The sequence below is a fragment of the Mytilus californianus genome, unplaced genomic scaffold (genome assembly GCF_021869535.1).
Source record: "Mytilus californianus isolate M0D057914Y unplaced genomic scaffold, xbMytCali1.0.p SCAF_2, whole genome shotgun sequence".
NCBI lineage: Eukaryota > Metazoa > Mollusca > Bivalvia > Mytilida > Mytilidae > Mytilus > Mytilus californianus.
Window position 1 is genome coordinate 95,281,457 of NW_026262668.1, and position 19,301 is coordinate 95,300,757.

The 19,301-nt window shown below is 32.6% G+C and overlaps 2 protein-coding genes across 2 annotated transcripts in view; one reads left to right on the top strand and one right to left on the bottom strand.

The window, feature by feature from the left end:
- Positions 1 to 369: 369 nt before the first annotated feature.
- LOC127730455 (elongation factor 1-beta-like) lies at positions 370 to 17,507 on the bottom strand. The gene is made up of 6 exons (XM_052238884.1): positions 17,363 to 17,507; positions 10,149 to 10,274; positions 8,183 to 8,352; positions 7,386 to 7,511; positions 3,055 to 3,122; positions 370 to 553 (listed from the first exon to the last, which is right to left on the bottom strand). The coding sequence occupies exons 1-6, from the start codon at positions 17,440 to 17,442 to the stop codon at positions 467 to 469; spliced, it is 657 nt and encodes a 218-aa protein (XP_052094844.1). The 5' UTR covers positions 17,443 to 17,507; the 3' UTR covers positions 370 to 466.
- Positions 17,508 to 17,697: 190 nt separating this feature from the next.
- Positions 17,698 to 19,301, top strand: part of LOC127730436 (NADH-ubiquinone oxidoreductase 75 kDa subunit, mitochondrial-like) — a 28,920-nt gene continuing 27,316 nt past the window's right edge. The window contains exon 1 of the mRNA XM_052238855.1: positions 17,698 to 17,738. The gene's annotated coding sequence lies outside the window, so the exon portion shown is untranslated. The remainder of the gene's footprint in view (positions 17,739 to 19,301) is intronic.

Below are 19,301 nucleotides of genomic sequence, written 5' to 3' on the forward strand. Positions count from 1 at the left end.
TAACCTACAAAAATACGAAAGTACGTCGGTTGTAACTAACTACGGGTGGGAAGGTCCAAACCCGTAAAGGGAAGGTCACGGACCTTGGACCACAGCTAATTTGAACCCCTGTATAAAGCTCTCCATGTACAATCTTTGTTTATAGAAAATAAAACCAAGACTGAGGACATTTTATAACCTTCCCCACTGGTGCATTTTTATCAAATTAATCATTTATTTAGAATTTCAAAGAAGTGTCTTCCCTTTTCTCATTTTATTCTTTTGTGTTTACTTTTAAAGAGAACAGGCTAACAGATTGAAGAGAAATAACAAGAGACATTGTGTTGTAAAAATAAATTACACTTGCAATCATGAATTGAACATAAAACATTTTGGTGTTTCTGATTTTTTAATTTCTCACTCCTCACATTGATCAAGCACTGACTGGTGGTAATTTATGAAGTAATGTCCCTTTTCACTTTTAAGTTTAAATCTTATTAAATGCAGCAATGTCCACAGATTGTACAAAGTCTTCAAAATTTGTTATTGCTTCTTCAAGGAAATCTGTACCAACCTGTAAAATAAATATATACTATTACAGAGACTCCTTCTGTTAACACAATAAGTGAAACCAGCAAACTGGCTTCTTTTGATACAATAATAACAAGAGTACACAGTAACACACACTGAAATGTCTTGCCTCCCTTACTGACCATTGGTTTTATGTTGATAGTCCTAAATATAAAGTTTTACTACAAGTATCACACAAACTGAACATGATTCAAGAAAATGAGGTCAAGGTCAGAATAAACCAAGCCAGAAATACATGTACACCTTACAATCATTCCATACAAGAATATAATTGACTTATTGCTTTTAGTATACAAGAAAACAGACCAAAACCTGAAAACTTTATATTGACAAATGAACCATGAAAATAAGGTCAAGGTCAGATGAACCCTGCCAGACAAACATGCTCACCTTACAATCATTCTATGCATCACATATAGTTGACATATTGCATATAGTATCTAAGAAACTAACTTAACCAGGAAAACTTGACATTGACCAATGAACCATGAAAATCAGGTCAAGGTCAGATGATACCTGCCAGACAGACATACACACCTTACAGTCATTCCATACACCAAATATAGTTGACATGTACATAGTAAAATATTTCCATACATCAATTTGATTCAAATATAGTTGACCTATTGCATACAGAATTAGAAAAACAGACCAAAACACAAAAACTTAACTTTAACCATGAAAATGAGGTCAGATGACACCTGCCAGTTGGACATGTACACCTTACAATCATTCTATACACCAAATATAGTAGACCTTTTGCTTATAGTATCTGAGATATGGACTTGACCCGAAAACTCAACCTTGTTCACTGATCCATGAAATGAGGTTTGGTTCAAGTGAAACTGTCTGACAGGCATGAGGACCTGGTAAGAGACGCACATACCAAATATAGTTGTCCTATTATTCATAACAAGAGAGAAATTAACATTACAAAAATTCTTAACTTTTATTTCATGTAGTCACTGAACTATGAAAATGAGTAAAGGACAATGAACATATAACAGACAGAAACTTCATAACATAAGGCATCTATATACTAAGTATGAAGCATCCAGGTCTTCTACCTTCAGAAATATTGAGCTTTTAAGAAGTAAGTTAACGCCTACGCTGTCGCTGGATCACTATCCCTATGTCTCGCTATGGATTACATAAACTATATTTTCAAAGTTTTCATGTTCACATGTCGATATAGAAATCAATTTGTTTGTTATAGCAAATTCAGTTTATTACGTACAGTAAATCATCGATAGAGGCAGCAAAATTGAATAGGATGATCCCTCATTTAGTACAAAAATAAAAGACTTACATAATATGAAATATACTTTTATTTCAAATGTTGCAAACACAGTATAAAACGATGTACATTAAAAGTATAGAATGTATAGTTGAAACTATAATATTAGCAGGGTACCTACAGATGATATCAAATCAATAGACGATTATCACATAATTTTAAATTGGCTTACTAGTATTGCAGAAGGATAATTCTTTTATCGATTCTTTTTTTGCAACCATACACAAAGATTTCATCGATACTGAAATGCCATAAATGTTTTATGGACAATAATGAATGCAAAATTTTATACTAACTAGATAGTAAATATAGAATTAGGAATCATGCATCATATAGACCATCGCACCTTCCTGTCCTACATATATATATAACTTTGGGTATTTAAAATTTGTAATGAAAAAATAACATTTTTTGAAAAAATTATCTATTATTATATGCCATACATGTAGATATGAATTCCTCTTCATACAGAATTTCCTCAAATCAACTTTGAACTACAACATTCAAAATCAGTCAAACTTTTAGTCTTGCAGAACACAGCTTTAAGTTTCTAAAGGATTAGGTAGCCAAAACAACGGTACAGAAGCGAGAGACTTTCACAAATTCATTCCAGTATATATTTAAAAGATTTCAAGTACTGAAAGAACCTTTTGAAGTGATTAAGCGACCCATACTCCTTCCCCCAAAAATAAAGGAAAAGAGCTTATATTGACCTGCTGGCATAGTTTATCCTTCAACAATAATTATTTCTAAATATTTTTTATAAAGTCCCCATCCCAAAAAAAAGTTATCCAATCAAGATTTTTCTTATCAACTCACTCATTTTAGGTTTTGATGGATAGAAATCTTCATTGAAATTTGAAGAGGATCGGTCCTATTATAGCTACAAGTACTATTATGGGACAACCAGGGATATTTGTACAAGTCCCTCTCACAACAAATGGTCCCCGATTATAGATTATTAGGATTAGTGATCTCATCAGAAGTTTTAATGAGTGGAGGCCTCCATCCAAATTTGAAGAGGATTGAAGAAAAATGAAGGCACTTTCTTGACGACTACAAATAAATGACAAGAAGATGACTTGACAACATCAAAGACATTATACCCTCCTCAACTTTAATAGTTGCATGGGGTAAAAATATTAATTTTAAATGCTTGCAAGAGTCTGGTTTAGTTACAGACTTACTTTGTCATCTTCTACGACACAACCTATCTGTAACTTTTTTATTCCATATCCCACAGGAACCAGCTTAGCTGAAACAGAAAAAAACATCATTCAAAATATTATCACATAAATAGAAAAATCATTGTCTCTGGCACTTGACTTATGTTTAAACAGCTATTTCATTGATCTGAAACACAATGAACTGAGCAATGAGACAATGAGACTGATTTCAAATCAATTAACTGTTCAAACATTTGTTATGTCAAAAACCAACCTAAGGCTGTATGGCAATCTATAGTTGCTATTTTCTACATCATTTGGTCACTGGTGGACAGATCATACACATCTTCTTATTTAATAGTTTGTTTTGTACAATTGGTTTAATATATCTTGTGATTGAAACAGAATTCAGCTATGCTGCTGTGTAAAACTATCTTGTGATTGAAACAGAATTCAGCTATGTTTCTGTGTGAAGGTATCTTTTGAAAAGTCAAGTTCAATGTGCAGCTCCCCCTTGGAGGATTTGTTTTTTCTCTGAACACGGTCTGTTTAAAATTGACAATAGTACCAGGGATGTTATTTAAATATATATAAACCAGTCACCAAAGTTTCATGAAAATTGCTCAAAGCACTTTTAAGTTATTGTCCGAAAACTGGAAAATCACCCATTTTTTATTAATAAAATCCAATACCGTAAATTGGGAAATTTTGGCGGTTTTCTCTCGAAAGGCATGTGTTTTATTTTGGTGTGTGTAATTTTGGTGCTTGGTCCAATTGATATGTTTAATTTTGGAACAACAGTTACAGTAGTGAGCAAGCTGATTCATATTTGCCTTTATTTACCCGTTTATTGACAAAATGTCATTGAATTTCTCAAACTAGAAACACGACAAAGTTTACTTTATGGAGGAATCGGATACAAATGCAATTGCAAATAATTCCGTATATCGTGGTTCAAAGCTGAAAGAAATCTTAAACATTAAAATCACTTTTTAAATAGAATATTTTTTTTTTACAAATATCATATGAAATAAATTTTAATCATCTCTATTGCAGTACATGTTAATCTATTGACGATTTAATCCTTATGCCCCTGGCAGTACATGTTAATTAATTGAAGATAAAAGATTAGAAGGAGTTTTGATATTCTAATTACCAATAACGGCGTCTAATCAGCAATAGCCTGGCATACTTATGACATGTGTGAATAAAAATTCATGTTGTGTTTTCTTAACCATTTCAGAAAATTGACAATTAAGTAAAAATTATATAGTGTTGTTGTGAAATTATACCAGGTAATTATTTGCAGATTTGGCTATGTATAGAATTGTAGGAAATATACGGAAGATATAATAACATAAAATATTTTCCCCAACAATTGACATTACGATATTGTCGTACCGGTACTCGATTTTGGCATTTCAATTTTTAGTGTTGCTTTATTTTCGTGTGTTTAATTTTGGCACTTTCATTGGAGGCACCAAATAAACCAAAATATAACTACAACCAAAAGAACCCAAGTTACTGTAACTCGGAAACGTAAAATCTTAAATTTATAAAAATCGAAGGGGAGCTTACGTCAATAAATATAAATAATTCACCAAAGTTTCATGAAAACTGCTCAAAGCATTTTTGAGTTATTTTCCGACTTGTTGACGACGAACGGACGGACAACGGAATACCATTATACGTCCCGTAAAAGGGCGTATAAAAATATCTATAGATCACCCAGTGTTCTCCCCAGGGCCTGAAAGGACCGCGGGCCCGCGGTGTATAATTTTTTACCGTGGTGGTATCGTTCTTACCGCGATGTATTAAAATTTTTAGTTAAAAAATCGAAAATCGGTAAAGTTTTAAACGACTTGTTAAATCCTTTCCGTGCGGTATAAAATTCCAGGTGAAATTTGACCAGTTCAAACCAGTTCAGATTGTTTACACCATGTGATCGATTTACCTTTATGAGGTTAACCTTTGTTGATTGGATTTAATCGATGTAATTAACACTTGTAAAGTGATTCTTTTGTGTTTTAATTAAGAGATCATAACTTTATGATCGTAGATAACTATTTTATGGCTTCACTCACCACCTGACAAGTCAGCAATTAATTTGTACACAAACCGTGTTGACCCTATAGTTGTACACACGACGGTACACATTTTGTACATTATAAAGTTGGCTCATTACGTATAATTGACCATTATATACTTCTCAATACTTATATAATAGTATTATATGTCTCTGATTAAACCATGGCCAAATTATCTTTAATTTTGACATAGTTAATATTGCATGATATTCCGGTTTCAAACTATCATAAGTAATTCAAAGGGGACAGATCACATGTCCCAGTTAGTTCACATAGAATACCCAAAATTATTTACAATTAACTGCAATCTATTCTATTTTATAATTAAAGTGCATGACTGTACCTTCAAATTGGATATCTATATCCATATGATAATTAATGAATAACAGAAGTGATTTGCAAATTTTATCCATAAGCACATGTTAAATCTCTTTATATCTACTTCCTGTCATTTAGGCGGGAAAATAGGGAGACTTAGTTGTTGACATTGAATAGGGTTACTTAGATCTATAGAACTAGGATATATTTATAGATTTAGGAATTCTTTTTAAATGGATCATGACAAAAAAAAGATTTAGATTTCAGTGCAGTATTAAGTCTGTATCTATGTTATCACTAAAGACAAGAAAAGTTAATATTTACATGAAATCTAAGGCAAAATGTTTTGAAATTTATGAAAAATTTCTTTTTATTAAAATTTAAGATAGAAACTGGTTCAAATAATAATACAATATTTATTCTTGTTAATTTTATATCTCCTTATGACAGGAATCCTTCCACAATACAACATCTTTCATTCTAGAAATGAGAAAGTTTTTTAAATTGAACATTTTTGTTCTCTTTTGAATGATATTTTATTCTTATTGATCATTGATTTTATAAAAGATTTAATAACTTTAAATTTAGATGAATATTTTGTAATGTATCATGTTTTATTTATTTTTAAAAATATTAAAGTATACATGTCAAACTGTTTATTGATTTACTTCTTTTTTACCAATAATTTTCAATGTCTACATAACACAGTACCACAGCATTAAAACAAAACAGGAGACATAAAAACTACAGTTACCAGAAATATAGCTAAGCGACGCGACACAACTGATTGTATGAATCATTTCACCAAGCAGTCCACACGCGTTACCCTGGTGCTATCCAAAATTCCTGGGGAGAACACTGGATCACCATTGGTGTTAAAGAACTTTGTGGAGTAAACAATCATCACAATCATAAGGGGTTTTGTTTTTAATGCATTTCTGAAACTTCACTGGAGCATTAAGGCCTAAAATAAAATATTGTTTGTTTCCCCAATCCCGACCGACCCTGCAAAAATGGTCCTACTCATAAAATTTTATTGTCAAAACTTAGTCAAATATTATTTTATTCATTTCCGATTTTCATGCTTGCCAGATCATTCGATAATGTTCAAGCTTTTTGGAAAAATAAGATTATTTCCCTACCTACCTACCCACACCTGCTTGGCAGGGTCGGGATTGGGGAAACAAACAATATATTAATTTAGGCCTAATACACAATAGCTTCATGATGGTATTTGGCCTTCTCAAAATTATTCATCTTAAATATGTTTCTTAAAAATAGTTTCATATCTGGTTCATATTTTTACAAATATCTGATCAAGAATTTAACCTGATCCTTATTAGGGATAAGATTTTTGTCAAGCTTTGCAAACCATCTCAACAGTTGAAAACTTGACAAACAGAGGACTATCAAGTCTTACACCAATATTTTGAAGTCATATATGTGAACATTTCTTCAGGTTCTTTAAAAAAAATGGCCCCTTTCTAGATAAAATTTGTGATTGAAGAAATTTGAACACACTGACCTTAAAGGATGAAAGAATAAAACTCAAGGGAGGACCTCAGAAATTCATGAGCAGAAAAAAAGAAAATTATGGGTGGTGCTGAGCAGTTCAACAGTGGAAAAATTAAAAATTGATGCTAAGAAATTCAAGATAGACCTCTACTCTGAAAGGCTAATTATACTGGTTTGGCTTTAGTAATAGGAGTGTATGAAAAAAATAATTTCTAATCAAATATACAAGTTTCGTTAAAAAAAGATTACACATATTTGTTAAAGGAGGAACGAAGATATTAGCTATATCTCAACCAATATCCCAGAAATCCTTTCTTTATCTTAGAAAGTCTTTTAATGAAACAAGCAATAACTTATACTGATTCATTCTTCATAAGACCTTCTTAAATAGATACAATGTTTATAATACGGCTCAGTAAAATTCTTACTTACATGTACCCCATATAAGACCATCTGTTTCTACAGTCCGTACTAATTTTTCCATTTCTGCCATATCTGTTTCATCATCCCATGGTTTTACATCTAATACAATACTACTTTTGGCTATAAGGGCAGGTTCTACAAAAGAAATGTTTCAATATATTATTTAAGCAATACAAAATGTTATTAAGATATGGACAAAAACAGCGAAAAAAGAAAACTGCAAAAGCAGACGGTACACAAAGCTTTGTTGCAATCAATCATTGATAAAACACAAATTTATCTGAACTGCTATGTGAGAGGTACAATCAAGCTATCAATGCATACTTGCAATTTCAAATGGAGGGAGAGGAGAACTGCTTTTTTAATTTGTTATGAAATTGAAAAATTGACATTTTCATGTTAACCTTACAAAAATATAATCTGAGCTCTATTTAAAAGTCCTATGATTTCCAGCACAGTAATATTTCTGAAAAATTATTTTTATCTAGGTTTTAATGGGAAATAAAATGCTCTGCACGACTTAGCTTGATACGACCGCAGAGGTCAAACCCTGAACAGTTGGGTTAAGTATGGACACAACATTCAAGCTTGATACAGCTCTGAATTTGGATAGTGATTAAATAATTTAATTTATTTCTGACGAATTTTATAAAGGGACCCCCAAAACCAAAATCTAAATACATGGTTAGATTCAGCATATAATAATTAAAACATCATATTTGAGACGTTGGAATATTTTATCTAACAGACAGCTTGTATTAAATGCTGTTATAAACCAGCTACATTTACTGGATATATATTCCTACTTTTAGCTTTCTTTTCTGCGTATTCTTGTATTCTTTTCTGCTTTTGTTTCTCTACTTCTTCTTCATCGTCTGATCCAAACAGATCAAAATCATCCTCATCAGCATCTCCATTAGAAGCGGCTGGGGCTGTAGATCCATAGGAATTTATGTCTTTCTTTGTACCAGGAAAACTAAAGCAAAGAGAATCTGTACAATCTTTTATCCTTTGTAGTAAAACCTTACTACATACAAGTTGAGATTTCTTTGTACAAGTGGCATGACAACTATTTCTAAAAGAAAGTTAGTATCACACCCCATTCACACAACAGTAATTACTCAGTTCTCAAACACTTCTGCAAAGGACAGACACAATTTTGGTATTTTGCAAAAATCATGAGTCTGATGACCAGTAGATTTTTTCAAGGACCACCATGTATTGAGATTTTGTTTTCTGTTTTCATGGCCTTTCATTGTGCCCCTTGCATTCTGTGCCAGACTGACTAAGTTTCTGTCGGTCTGATAAGATTTTTGTCAGACCGAATAAAAAATTTATTTAATGGCTAACTTATTGTACTTCCTTGTAGAGATGTTCTAGCAATAATTTCATGTCACAGCTTTGAATTGTAAATAACTTGTTGTATATTTATCTCTATTCCGACGCTTTAATTCCCTAAATATTATTCAATGGAATTTACTTTTTAATTCACTAATATTTTACTACCGCCATCTTGACTCAAAACAGTATGTACATACATGTAAAAAAAAAATACAATTGCCTGTGAAATAAGATTTCCGGACTTATGCCAGCAATGGAATAATCTCATCTGGAAATTAAAATTTACAAGTACATGTATCTAGATTTTAGGTCACTGCTATAAGTGAATGGTGAAATGGTGTTTGTCAAATTAGTCAATAAAAATTTACAATTGTAAACTATTTTTAATGAATATTTGATAAATTTAAGTAGTGGGATTCAGATAAATATGTAACATAACAAATTTAGTACAACTGTGAGCTGTGGCATCATACTTTTCACTATAAACTGTCCCTGGCTGATATATCACCAGAAAATTGAACCAATACAAACAAATGATTTGGTGGTCTGATATCAATATTGTGTCCAGACCCTCAAACCAATGACATTTGGCACAGACTGCCCTTATGATAACTACATTTGCCCAATAGACTTTTATGTTCCACTGTATTGTTGAGAACATATGTCCTGGTAAAAGTTATAAAAATTGCTGTAATCAGAAACTTTATTTATGAATCTGTTGAAGGGAAGAACAGTGCCTTCTCAAATATATCATTTTTTTACTTTAGATCTTACTATTGCTGTAACTAAGAAACTTCACTGTTTCATGATATTAGTAGTACAGGTGAGAACATGTTTATAGAATGCCTACATGTGCATGACTCTGCAATTTCCAAAACAAATATAATTATATATATATATAGGAAAGGTCATGTATTTTAAAAACTAAACGAAGACAAAAATGAGACATAGATATAATATCTGTCAAACCTTTTTTTATAATTAATCTGCCTAATAGATGATGATGGATGTCTTCTTAACGTCCAGCGGCAAATTAATATGCATATTCAGGACAAGAACATGTTAATGTAATATGAATATTAACCCTGCTTTGTACTAGACCGACACGCTGAGCCGGATTTTAACGTGCTAGTTCACAAGGCAACAGTCTGCAGGAAGACATGTCACCTAACCCGGACACTTATTCTGACTCCAAGCCGACCAGTCTTTGCTCTTACTCCTTAATGACGTGTGCTTATTGAAGAAGCAGAAATTACCAATTTTAAAGTCTTTGGTTTGACCTGGCCGGTGTTCGAACCCACAACCTCTCGCACTCAAGGCAAACACGCTACCACGTGACCCCAAAGGCGGTCAATCTGCCTAATAAGTGTTTTTAAGTGACATTCACTGTATGTAGTAAAACTTGTAAGATAATTTAAATTTATACTTTACCTTGATCTTTCTTGGTTATTGTAGGAGTTAATTTGGTTGTACCATCTCAGGGCATTTACAAGATCTTTTGAAGGGGCTCCTGTTAGACCGGCAAAGACAACAGCATCAGCTTGTGACGCCTGGTAGCTAAAATTATAAGTATACCACTGGTTAATATAAAAATAAGAAGATGTGGTATAATTGTCAATGAGACAACTCTCCACCAGAGACCAAATGACATATATATAGTTCACCGTACTGTCTTCAACAATGAGCAAAACTTATACCGCATACAAAGCTGACATTGATTTAGCTTTTGACAGCACGGCAATTTTTTCTGTCCATATTTTGTTCAATAGTGTTGGGAAAAGTCACCAAGACTTTAAATAATAAAATGCTCCGCTGGGGCGCAGCTTGATACGACCGCAGAGGTCGAACCCTGAACAGTTGGGGCAAGTATGGACACAACATTCAAGCTTGATACAGCACTGAATTTGGATTGTAATTAAATATTTGACACAGCATAGGTTTCTGACACAGAATGAAAGTGGTCTAAGAACTTAAAAATTTTCAATTTACCTATTCATACATGTGATGGACTGTGAAACTCAGATCAGGAGATTGGGAAATTTTGGTCAGGAGATTAGGACTCAGATCAGGAGGTTTTTAATCGACATTAATTTTGTTGTAAATGTAACCGTGTGCTGTAAAAATGGTCTTTTAAAGTGTGTTTTCTTCAACTTTCCATCCAATTTATTATGTTTATAGTACCCTTGTACTTATAAAGTTTCTCCATCTTTATATTCTACATGTTCAATCTAACATTGTTTTTTTCCAGTATGTTCTTTAAATTTTTTACTTCATATTCTATAAAACAATCATTGCAACCAGAACATTTGTTTAGCTATCTGCAAATAGTTTTTATTTTTTTTTTTTTCTCTTGCAAATAGTTTTTATTTGCAAACTCAGAAAATCATTTTATCTGTAAAATTAGGGTCATAATTATTATATAAATTTCAATTTAAGCCTTGAAAGGAAGTATAGAATCCTCAAATAATTTAATAACCATCCTTTTATGATTATTTGTTCAATTTATATTTTATTTATATTCTTTTAAAAATTTTCATTATTAAAAGGAAAGTAACTTAAAACAGGATAAATCAAGGGAAGTAACCCAATAAATACACAGTTTTTGTTACACAACGGCAGTTAGCCTGAGGTAAAAAATCGTTGATTACCTGTATGTTTGACACCCAAGCTGACAAGTGAAGCCATATAATTATGCATGTTAATTGATTTACAGGTAAAATATAACTTCAGGTAATGTCAGTTACACCAGATGCCTGAGATGATATGTTGGGCAGAAATTTTTCATTCATGAAAAATTTCATACACGGGATTTTTTCCTCTTCAACGGGAGGTCGGGAGGAGACCCCTGAAAACGGGATTATTGTACTCCCGTCGGGAGGTTCACATGTATGCCTATTCAAACCATATCATTATTATTTGCTTTTATATATAAATCAGAAATAACCAATTTAAAATGGAAAATGTTAAAGAAAAATAAAATGCTTCGCTGGGGCGCAGCTTGATACGACCGCAGAGGTCGAACCCTGAACAGTTGGGGCAAGTATGGACACAACATTCAAGCTTGATACAGCTCTGAATTTGGATTGTTATTAAATATTTGACACAGCATAGGTTTCTGACACAGAAAGAATGTGGTCTAAGAACTTGAATTTTTTTAATTTACCTATTATGGTCCAATGTCCAAAATCAAAATACATGGTTAGATTCAGCATATCAAAGAACCCCATATATTCAATTTTTGTTAAAATCAAACAAAGTTTAATTTTGGACCCCAACTTGGACAAACTTGAAAACTGGGCCCATAATCAAAAATCTAAACACATGTTTAGATTCAGCATATCAAAGAACCCCAAGAATTCAATTTTTGCTAAAATCAAACTAAGTTTAATTTTGGACCCTTTGGACCTTAATGTAGACCAATTTAAAAAACGGGACTTAAAATTAAAAATCTAAATACACGGTTAGATTTGGAATATCAAAGAACCCCAATAATTCAATTTTTGATGAAATCAAACAAAGTTTAATTTTGGACCCTTTTGACCTCAATATGAACCAATTTGATAGCGGGGCCCACAAATAAAAAATCTAAATTCATGGTTAGATTCAGCATATCAAAGAACCCCATATATTCAATTTTTGTTGAAATCAAAAAAAGTATAATTTTGGACCCCAACTTGGACCAACTTGAAAACTGGGCCCATAATCAAAAATCTAAACACATGTTTAGATTCAGCATATCAAAGAACCCCAAGAATTCAATTTTTGTTAAAATCAAACTAAGTTTAATTTTGGACCCTTTGGACCTCAATGAAGACCAATTTAAAAAACGGGACCCAAATTAAAAATCTAAAAACACGGTTAGATTTGGCATATCAAAGAACCCCAATAATTCAATTTTCGATGAAATCAAACAAAGTTTAATTTTGGACCCTTTTGACCTCAATATGACCAATTTGATAGCGGGGCCTACAAATAAAAAATCTAAATACATGGTTAGATTCAGCATATCAAAGAACCTCATATATTCAATTTTTGTTGAAATCAAACAAAGTTTAATTTTGGACCCCAATTTGGACCAACTTGAAAACTGGGCCCATAATCAAAAATCTAAATACATGTTTAGATTCAGCATATCAAAGAACCCCATATATTCAATTTTTGTTGAAATCAAACAAAGTTTAAATACTGGACCCTATCTTGGACCAACTTGAAAACTGGGCCCATAATCAAAAATCTAAACACATGTTTAGATTCAGCAAATCAAAGAACCCCAAGAATTCAATTTTTGTTAAAATCAAACTAAGTTTAAATTGGACCCTTTGGACCTCAATGTAGACCAATTTAAAAAACAGGACCCAAAATTAAAAACCTAAATACACGGTTAGATTTGGAATATCAAAGAACCCCAATAATTCAATTTTAGATGAAATCAAACAAAGTTTAATTTTGGACCCTTTTGACCTTAATATGAACCAATTAGATGACGGGGTCCACAAATAAAAAATCTAAATACATGGTTAGATTCAGCATATCAAAGAACCCCATATATTCAATTTTTGTTGAAATCAAACAAAGTTTAATTTTGGACCCCAATTTGGACCAACTTGAAAACTGGGCCAAAAATCAAAAATCTAAATACATGTTTAGATTCAGCATATCAAAGAACCTCATATATTCAATTTTTGCTAAAATCTTACAAAGTTTAATTTTGGACCCTTTGGACATTAATGTAGACCAATTTGAAAACTGGACCCAAAATTAAAAATCTAAATACACTGTTAGATTCGGCATAACAAATAAATAAATGTGATCAAAGATTTTACAAATCTAATGCCCCATACTGTGCAATTAAAGATTACTTCTTGAAATTTTTCAATATTTGAAATTTGAAAAAAAAATAATATTTGAAGAATAATTCTTTTTAATTTCTGAAATCTGAAATGAGAAAAAATTGGCCCCCCACAATTTCTTTTTATCCCCCCCCCCCTTTTTCCCCCAAAAAAATTCTTTCCCTCAAGATATGGTCATAATCTCAATTCAAATTTCCAATGGAGTTGGCAACCATAATTACCCATTTAAATTTACCATAGTGCTAACTTAATCTATTTTATAATAGAATTAATAAAAATATAGTGTCAAATCTTTCATATGGATTTTTTTGTAAAAAAAAAAGATGAAAACATTTGCAGATATTTTTACTGGTCTTCCTTTATAAATATGCATTTCTTTAAACATAATTTAAAAGCAGTGTAAGGGAAGTAACCAAAACGTTGTATTTTGATTACCTCCCTTACACTGTTTTAGATTATCTTTATTGTTCATTAACCATTACTTTATACATAATTTAAAAGCAGTGTAAGGGAGATAATTTCAATGATGTATTTGATTTATCTCCCTTACACTGCTTTAAATTATGTTTTGTACTAAAGTATTTGTCCATTAACCAGGACAACCTTGTTTTTCCCCCTTTTTTGCCCCTAATTCCTAAACGGTTTGAGCCATAACCCCCCAAAGCAAATCCTAACCATCCCTTTGTGGTATGGAAACTTGTAGTATAATTTCAGAGAGATCCATACACCATTCCACAGTTATTGTCTGGAAACTAGAAAATGCTCATTTTTGGCCCCTTTTTGGCCCCTAATTACTTAACTGTTGGTACCATAACCCCCAAAATCAATCCCAACCTTCCTTTTGTGGTATTTAACCTTATGGTCAAATTTCAAAAAGATCCATTCACTTAAACTAAAGTTAGAGTGCGAAAACCAATATGTATTCGGACGACGACGCCGGACGACGACGACGACGCCAACGTCATACCAATATACGACCACAAAATTTTTTTGCGGTCGTATAAAAATGCATGTACATTGTATGGTCGATAAAGCTTTGGTCGCATTTGTTAATGTATATTTGCTAAAAAAACTAATGTTGAATTCATGTTTATAATTGCAGAGTAATTGAATTCATATTCTAGGTATCTCAGGGTTCTCATTAACGTGCATATCTGCATCCTGAACACATGGTTTTCTGTCTGGATGCACCATTTCTTGAACCTGTGCCTCTGTGGGGAAGCGTCCTAATAACACTAGCCGAGACCTGTTATCATCAGAATTATCCCTCTGCTATCAAAAAGTAGTTGAAGACTTGCTTCTTGTCATTATTTTTAGCAGAAAATTTACTTTCATTTTCATTTATTGCTATGCTTAATGATCAATCCTGAGAGAGTCAAAAATAATTGTGGTCGCATGATTGACTTACACTAAATTTATAAACACAGAGAAGATCGAAGTCTGTTTACATAAGCACGTATATCTATTATCGGCAATAAATGTGTCAAAAAAGCCAAGTTATTATCAAATGATTAAAACCCAATACATATTCAAATGGATATTAAATTATGTAACACAAACAATGTAGGTGATTAAGGGGATTAGAACTATTTTGATGCAATTATTATTAGCAGGAGAATATGTCCAATAAAAAAACTTGAAACATTGCGAGGATAGGAAATAAGTTAATATCTTTATTTATTTATAAAAACTGACGGACTTTACCTTTATTATGACATTTCTATTGTCCATTGTTTTCAACCTTAAAATTTTTCAGTAGTAAAATGAAAGAATTTGATCAAAATCATTGTACTCATTGGAGGAATCACAATAAGCCAAATTAGACAGTTCTAAAACGACTTGACGTACAATGAACTCGTCAGAATTGGCTGGGACTCACCATTATAAAAATTGATTGATTGATTGTTGGTTGCTTAACGTCCAGTGGCAAATATTTCATGCATATTCAGGACGGGAACAAGTTAACAATAAATACAATAGGTAGGTTCTGTAATAGGGCTTCCAGGATTAAGGTCGGAGAAATTTAGACTGCCACGGGAAATGAGGGTATATTGGATAGGGACAGAAATTTAGCCTTACAACAGGTCACCTACGGACCCCTCAAAGAGTTGTTGCAAGGGTTCTTAACGTGCAAAGAGCGTGGCACTCTCTTTACACGAGGCATCGGATTTAACGTCCCCATTCTGACCGGACGTGGCTGCAAATTTGTACATCCCGCACAGCCAAACGGACGCCCCACTTTAGCAAGGGTTTTACTGCCAGTCAGAGGAAGACCAATGGTGACCATACTTCTATTCCCCAGTCACCCTTGGGGGTTCCATTATAAAAAGGGATGAGTCCCAGGACTCACCAAAAAATATCCTAGTGAGAACCCTGCATCTCTGAACATTTTAACATGTCTCAATAACAGTCAAACCAATCTGATATCCCTCTCTATGCTGATGATAGCCTATTGTAAAGAGAAATAAGCGATGCCAAAGATACATGTACACACCACCTGCAAAATGACCTAGAAGTGTTAAAAAATTAGAAGACATGGATGATGAGATTTAATCCAACCAAATGCAATGACATCTACATATCACCAAAGATCCTGTACAATATCCATACAGCCAACATGGCCACAAATTTGAAACATTAAAGGTTGTACGATGACTTAACCCTTTCATCGAAGAATCCCGTTTTACCGGGATTCACGTTTCAGACAGCTGACGAGGAGTCCCGGTTTACCAGGATCGGAATACGTCTTTAATATTTCCCGCTGAAAATCATTGCAAACACAATCTATCTTCCTTTGTTTAATACCCAGATGAAAGTGTAAACATAGCGCTTCTGTTTGTTGAAAATTGTGTCAAAATCAGATGAAATTTACGGTTTACTGGAATTTGAAAAAATAAGGGAACATTTTTTCAGAAAGAATTTGGAAGATTTGAAGCCAGACTAGTATACTTTTTTGACATAAAATGCTGTTTTAAGTACAAAAACACTTGGAATGGACATCGTTCAGTTTTGGGTTACAAAATAACGATTTTGGGTCAAAAAGTCGAATTTCGTGTATTTCATCTATTATAATGCCGAAAATTTACTATTCTGACAAAAAATTTATCAAAACATTAACAACTTGGTGTCCATGGTGTAAGTGAATAAAATAAAGACATAAATAACTACAGACAATTTTTTATTGATATTTAATATGAAGATCTCCCACTTGTGTCACAATACACCTTATCGCTATTCCCGGCTGACCCGGCCGCTTGAACTTTTGACGTCAACAACAATCACTTTTCTATTGTGGCGTCAGATATTTTGTTTTATGACGTCAAAATTTTACGGGAACCTGTGTGATATCCAGTAATGGCGGACAAATAGCGATAAGGTGTATAGCCAGGGAAGCCATCGTCTCCGAGTAGCTTAGGTCAGGGCAGTTATCGGTGAAAGGGTTAAGCAGAATCCCTTGAAAAATCCACTCAGTGCTAAACTTCACATTAAAACTGGTCAATAAAAATAGTTTAATCTGTAAACTATTAGCAAATACTGAAATAGTTTAATCTGTAAACTATACTATAATTTATAAACATGGCTAAATTTGTCAATTCGATCTGGTGCAACTCAAATTATTGAACAAAAATTTCACATGTCAGGGATGTGTTTTGCCCCAAAATTATAGCTCATTAGAAACCGTATCACTTGTTCAGTGACCGATCTATTGGGTTGCTGTCTCACTGACTGACAGTGACAGTTCATTGTTTGTTTTCTTAAAATATAAAACGCTTTAATTTACTGAAATACACGAACCCTTCTATGTAACTTTTGTCTGCTAAATAAGCGTTCAAAGCCTGTTGGCCGGCTTTTGCCTTTAAATCTCCAAAACCCATGTCTTTTTTTTCCACGAATATTTTCACAACGTGGTCGCCGGTTCGTCTTGCCGAAAAGACCGGAAATAAAAAAAATTTAATGCACAACAAAAATGAAAATAAAAGAAAGTAATTAGCAGATATATCAATAATAAAATGACATTGGAAAGGACATAAAATTGTTTTTCTTTTTGAAATTTTGATAGTTTTAAATTTTTCTTTTCTTTTAAACCATGGTTTTTAAAATTTGTATCTGAATATCATTGAAGGTTTACCCATGATCCCTTTGATTTGAATTTCCTGTAAACTTGTCCAAGGTGAATTCTGCTTGTTTTAATTTCCAAAACAAAGCTAAAAAGGCATCAAATCAAGTGCATAACAATTTAGTTCATTTGCTTAATTTTATAATATGAGGCAGGTGCTACATGTGAAAGACGACCATATCAATATTTGTAGCTATTTGAAATAGAATTACATATTTTTATTGTCAAATTTATATAAACATATATTATTAAAAATAAAATAATTTTGAATATTTTTAACTAAGGCCAACTTTTTTTGCATTATCAGAGGAGGTGGATCCAAAAGGGGGGGCTCCATATACATGTACAAATGTAGTATATAAAATAAATTTTTGATTAATATTATCCTCGTGTATTGTATTTTCGACCTACTAACATATTTCTGCGAATTTCCCTTTTATATGTTTGAACATAGACATGCCTAATATTTTGAGAGTCACTAGTATACTTGTGCATAAAATAATAGGGCTCTTCACGGTTAGTTCGACCATATTGGATAGGGGGCAGATTTTTTTGAAAGAGGTGGAAATAGTATGAAAGTATGGGAAATCCTATGCATGTTTCCAAGCAACTGCTCTGTTTTAATGTGGTTTTCCCGAATTTTTCACACCATTTTTACCTCCATTATGAAAATCTGCCCCCTATCCAATATGGCCGAACTAACCGTGAAGAGCCCTATTGTATCTGAAATATATTCGATCTTAAATTTTTTTTTTTTTTTTGAGTTCATTAGATCGATAGAACCTTTGTTGACAAAAACTAGCGTCTTGTGTTTTCGACCTATCTAAGAAACTGTCCAAACTTGGAAATGACATGTTGTACAAATCCGGAATACACCTTATCGCTATTTGTCCGCCATTACTGGACATCACACAAGTTCCCGTAAAATTTTGACGTCATAATAGAAAACATCTGACGCCACAATGGAAAAGTGATTGTTGTATGACGTCAAAAGTTCGAGCGGGACTGATTCTCGGGTCAAGCGGGATTAGCGATAAGGTGTATTGGTTAAAATTTGATGCCAATGTCTATATCAAATTATTTAAATTGTTAGGAGGCGATCAAACTTATGACTTAATGAATTAAATGGTTACATAAACAACTTTAAGATAAAAAATATTATTTTGATATCTTTATTTGACTAGTTGTACACATTTCACATGAGGCACTTTGGAAGCAAGTTTGATCTTGTATACATTCATTTTTTTGTTCAATACTTTAGTGAAGGCATTGTGGAGTGAGTATTGTCTGTAATTTCCACTGACAGACAGCTGTTGTTTCTGTAAATTAAAATTAATCGATATTTTATTTTTTTAGTAAAAAGCTGTAAGGATCATGCAGATTTCCGTATTAAAAATAACTTTAAGTATTACGACTAACCACCTGACAGTCATGTGACTTAATGACCTGGATGTAAACTTCACGTGCAAAAAGTCCCCCTGCCATATTTCTAGAATATTTGTTTATTTTTTATAGATTCTTTTTAAGGTAAAAATAGTATTAGTAAAAGGGTACAAAAATGTGATATCAAATAATAAAACGTAAATACTTAATTACATTAACTTTACTTGGAACATC

Excerpts from the sequence above, each read along its gene's own strand:
- LOC127730455 (XM_052238884.1), bottom strand. The coding sequence starts at position 17,442 with ATGGGTTTTGGAGATTTAAAGGCAAAAGCCGGCCAACAGGCTTTGAAC. Across the intron at positions 8,353-10,148 it reads AATAACCAAGAAAGATCAAG|TTTTCCTGGTACAAAGAAAG; the intron begins GTAAAGTATAAA and ends TCTTTGCTTTAG. Across the intron at positions 3,123-7,385 it reads TGGTCTTATATGGGGTACAT|CTAAGCTGGTTCCTGTGGGA; the intron begins GTAAGTAAGAAT and ends TTTCTGTTTCAG.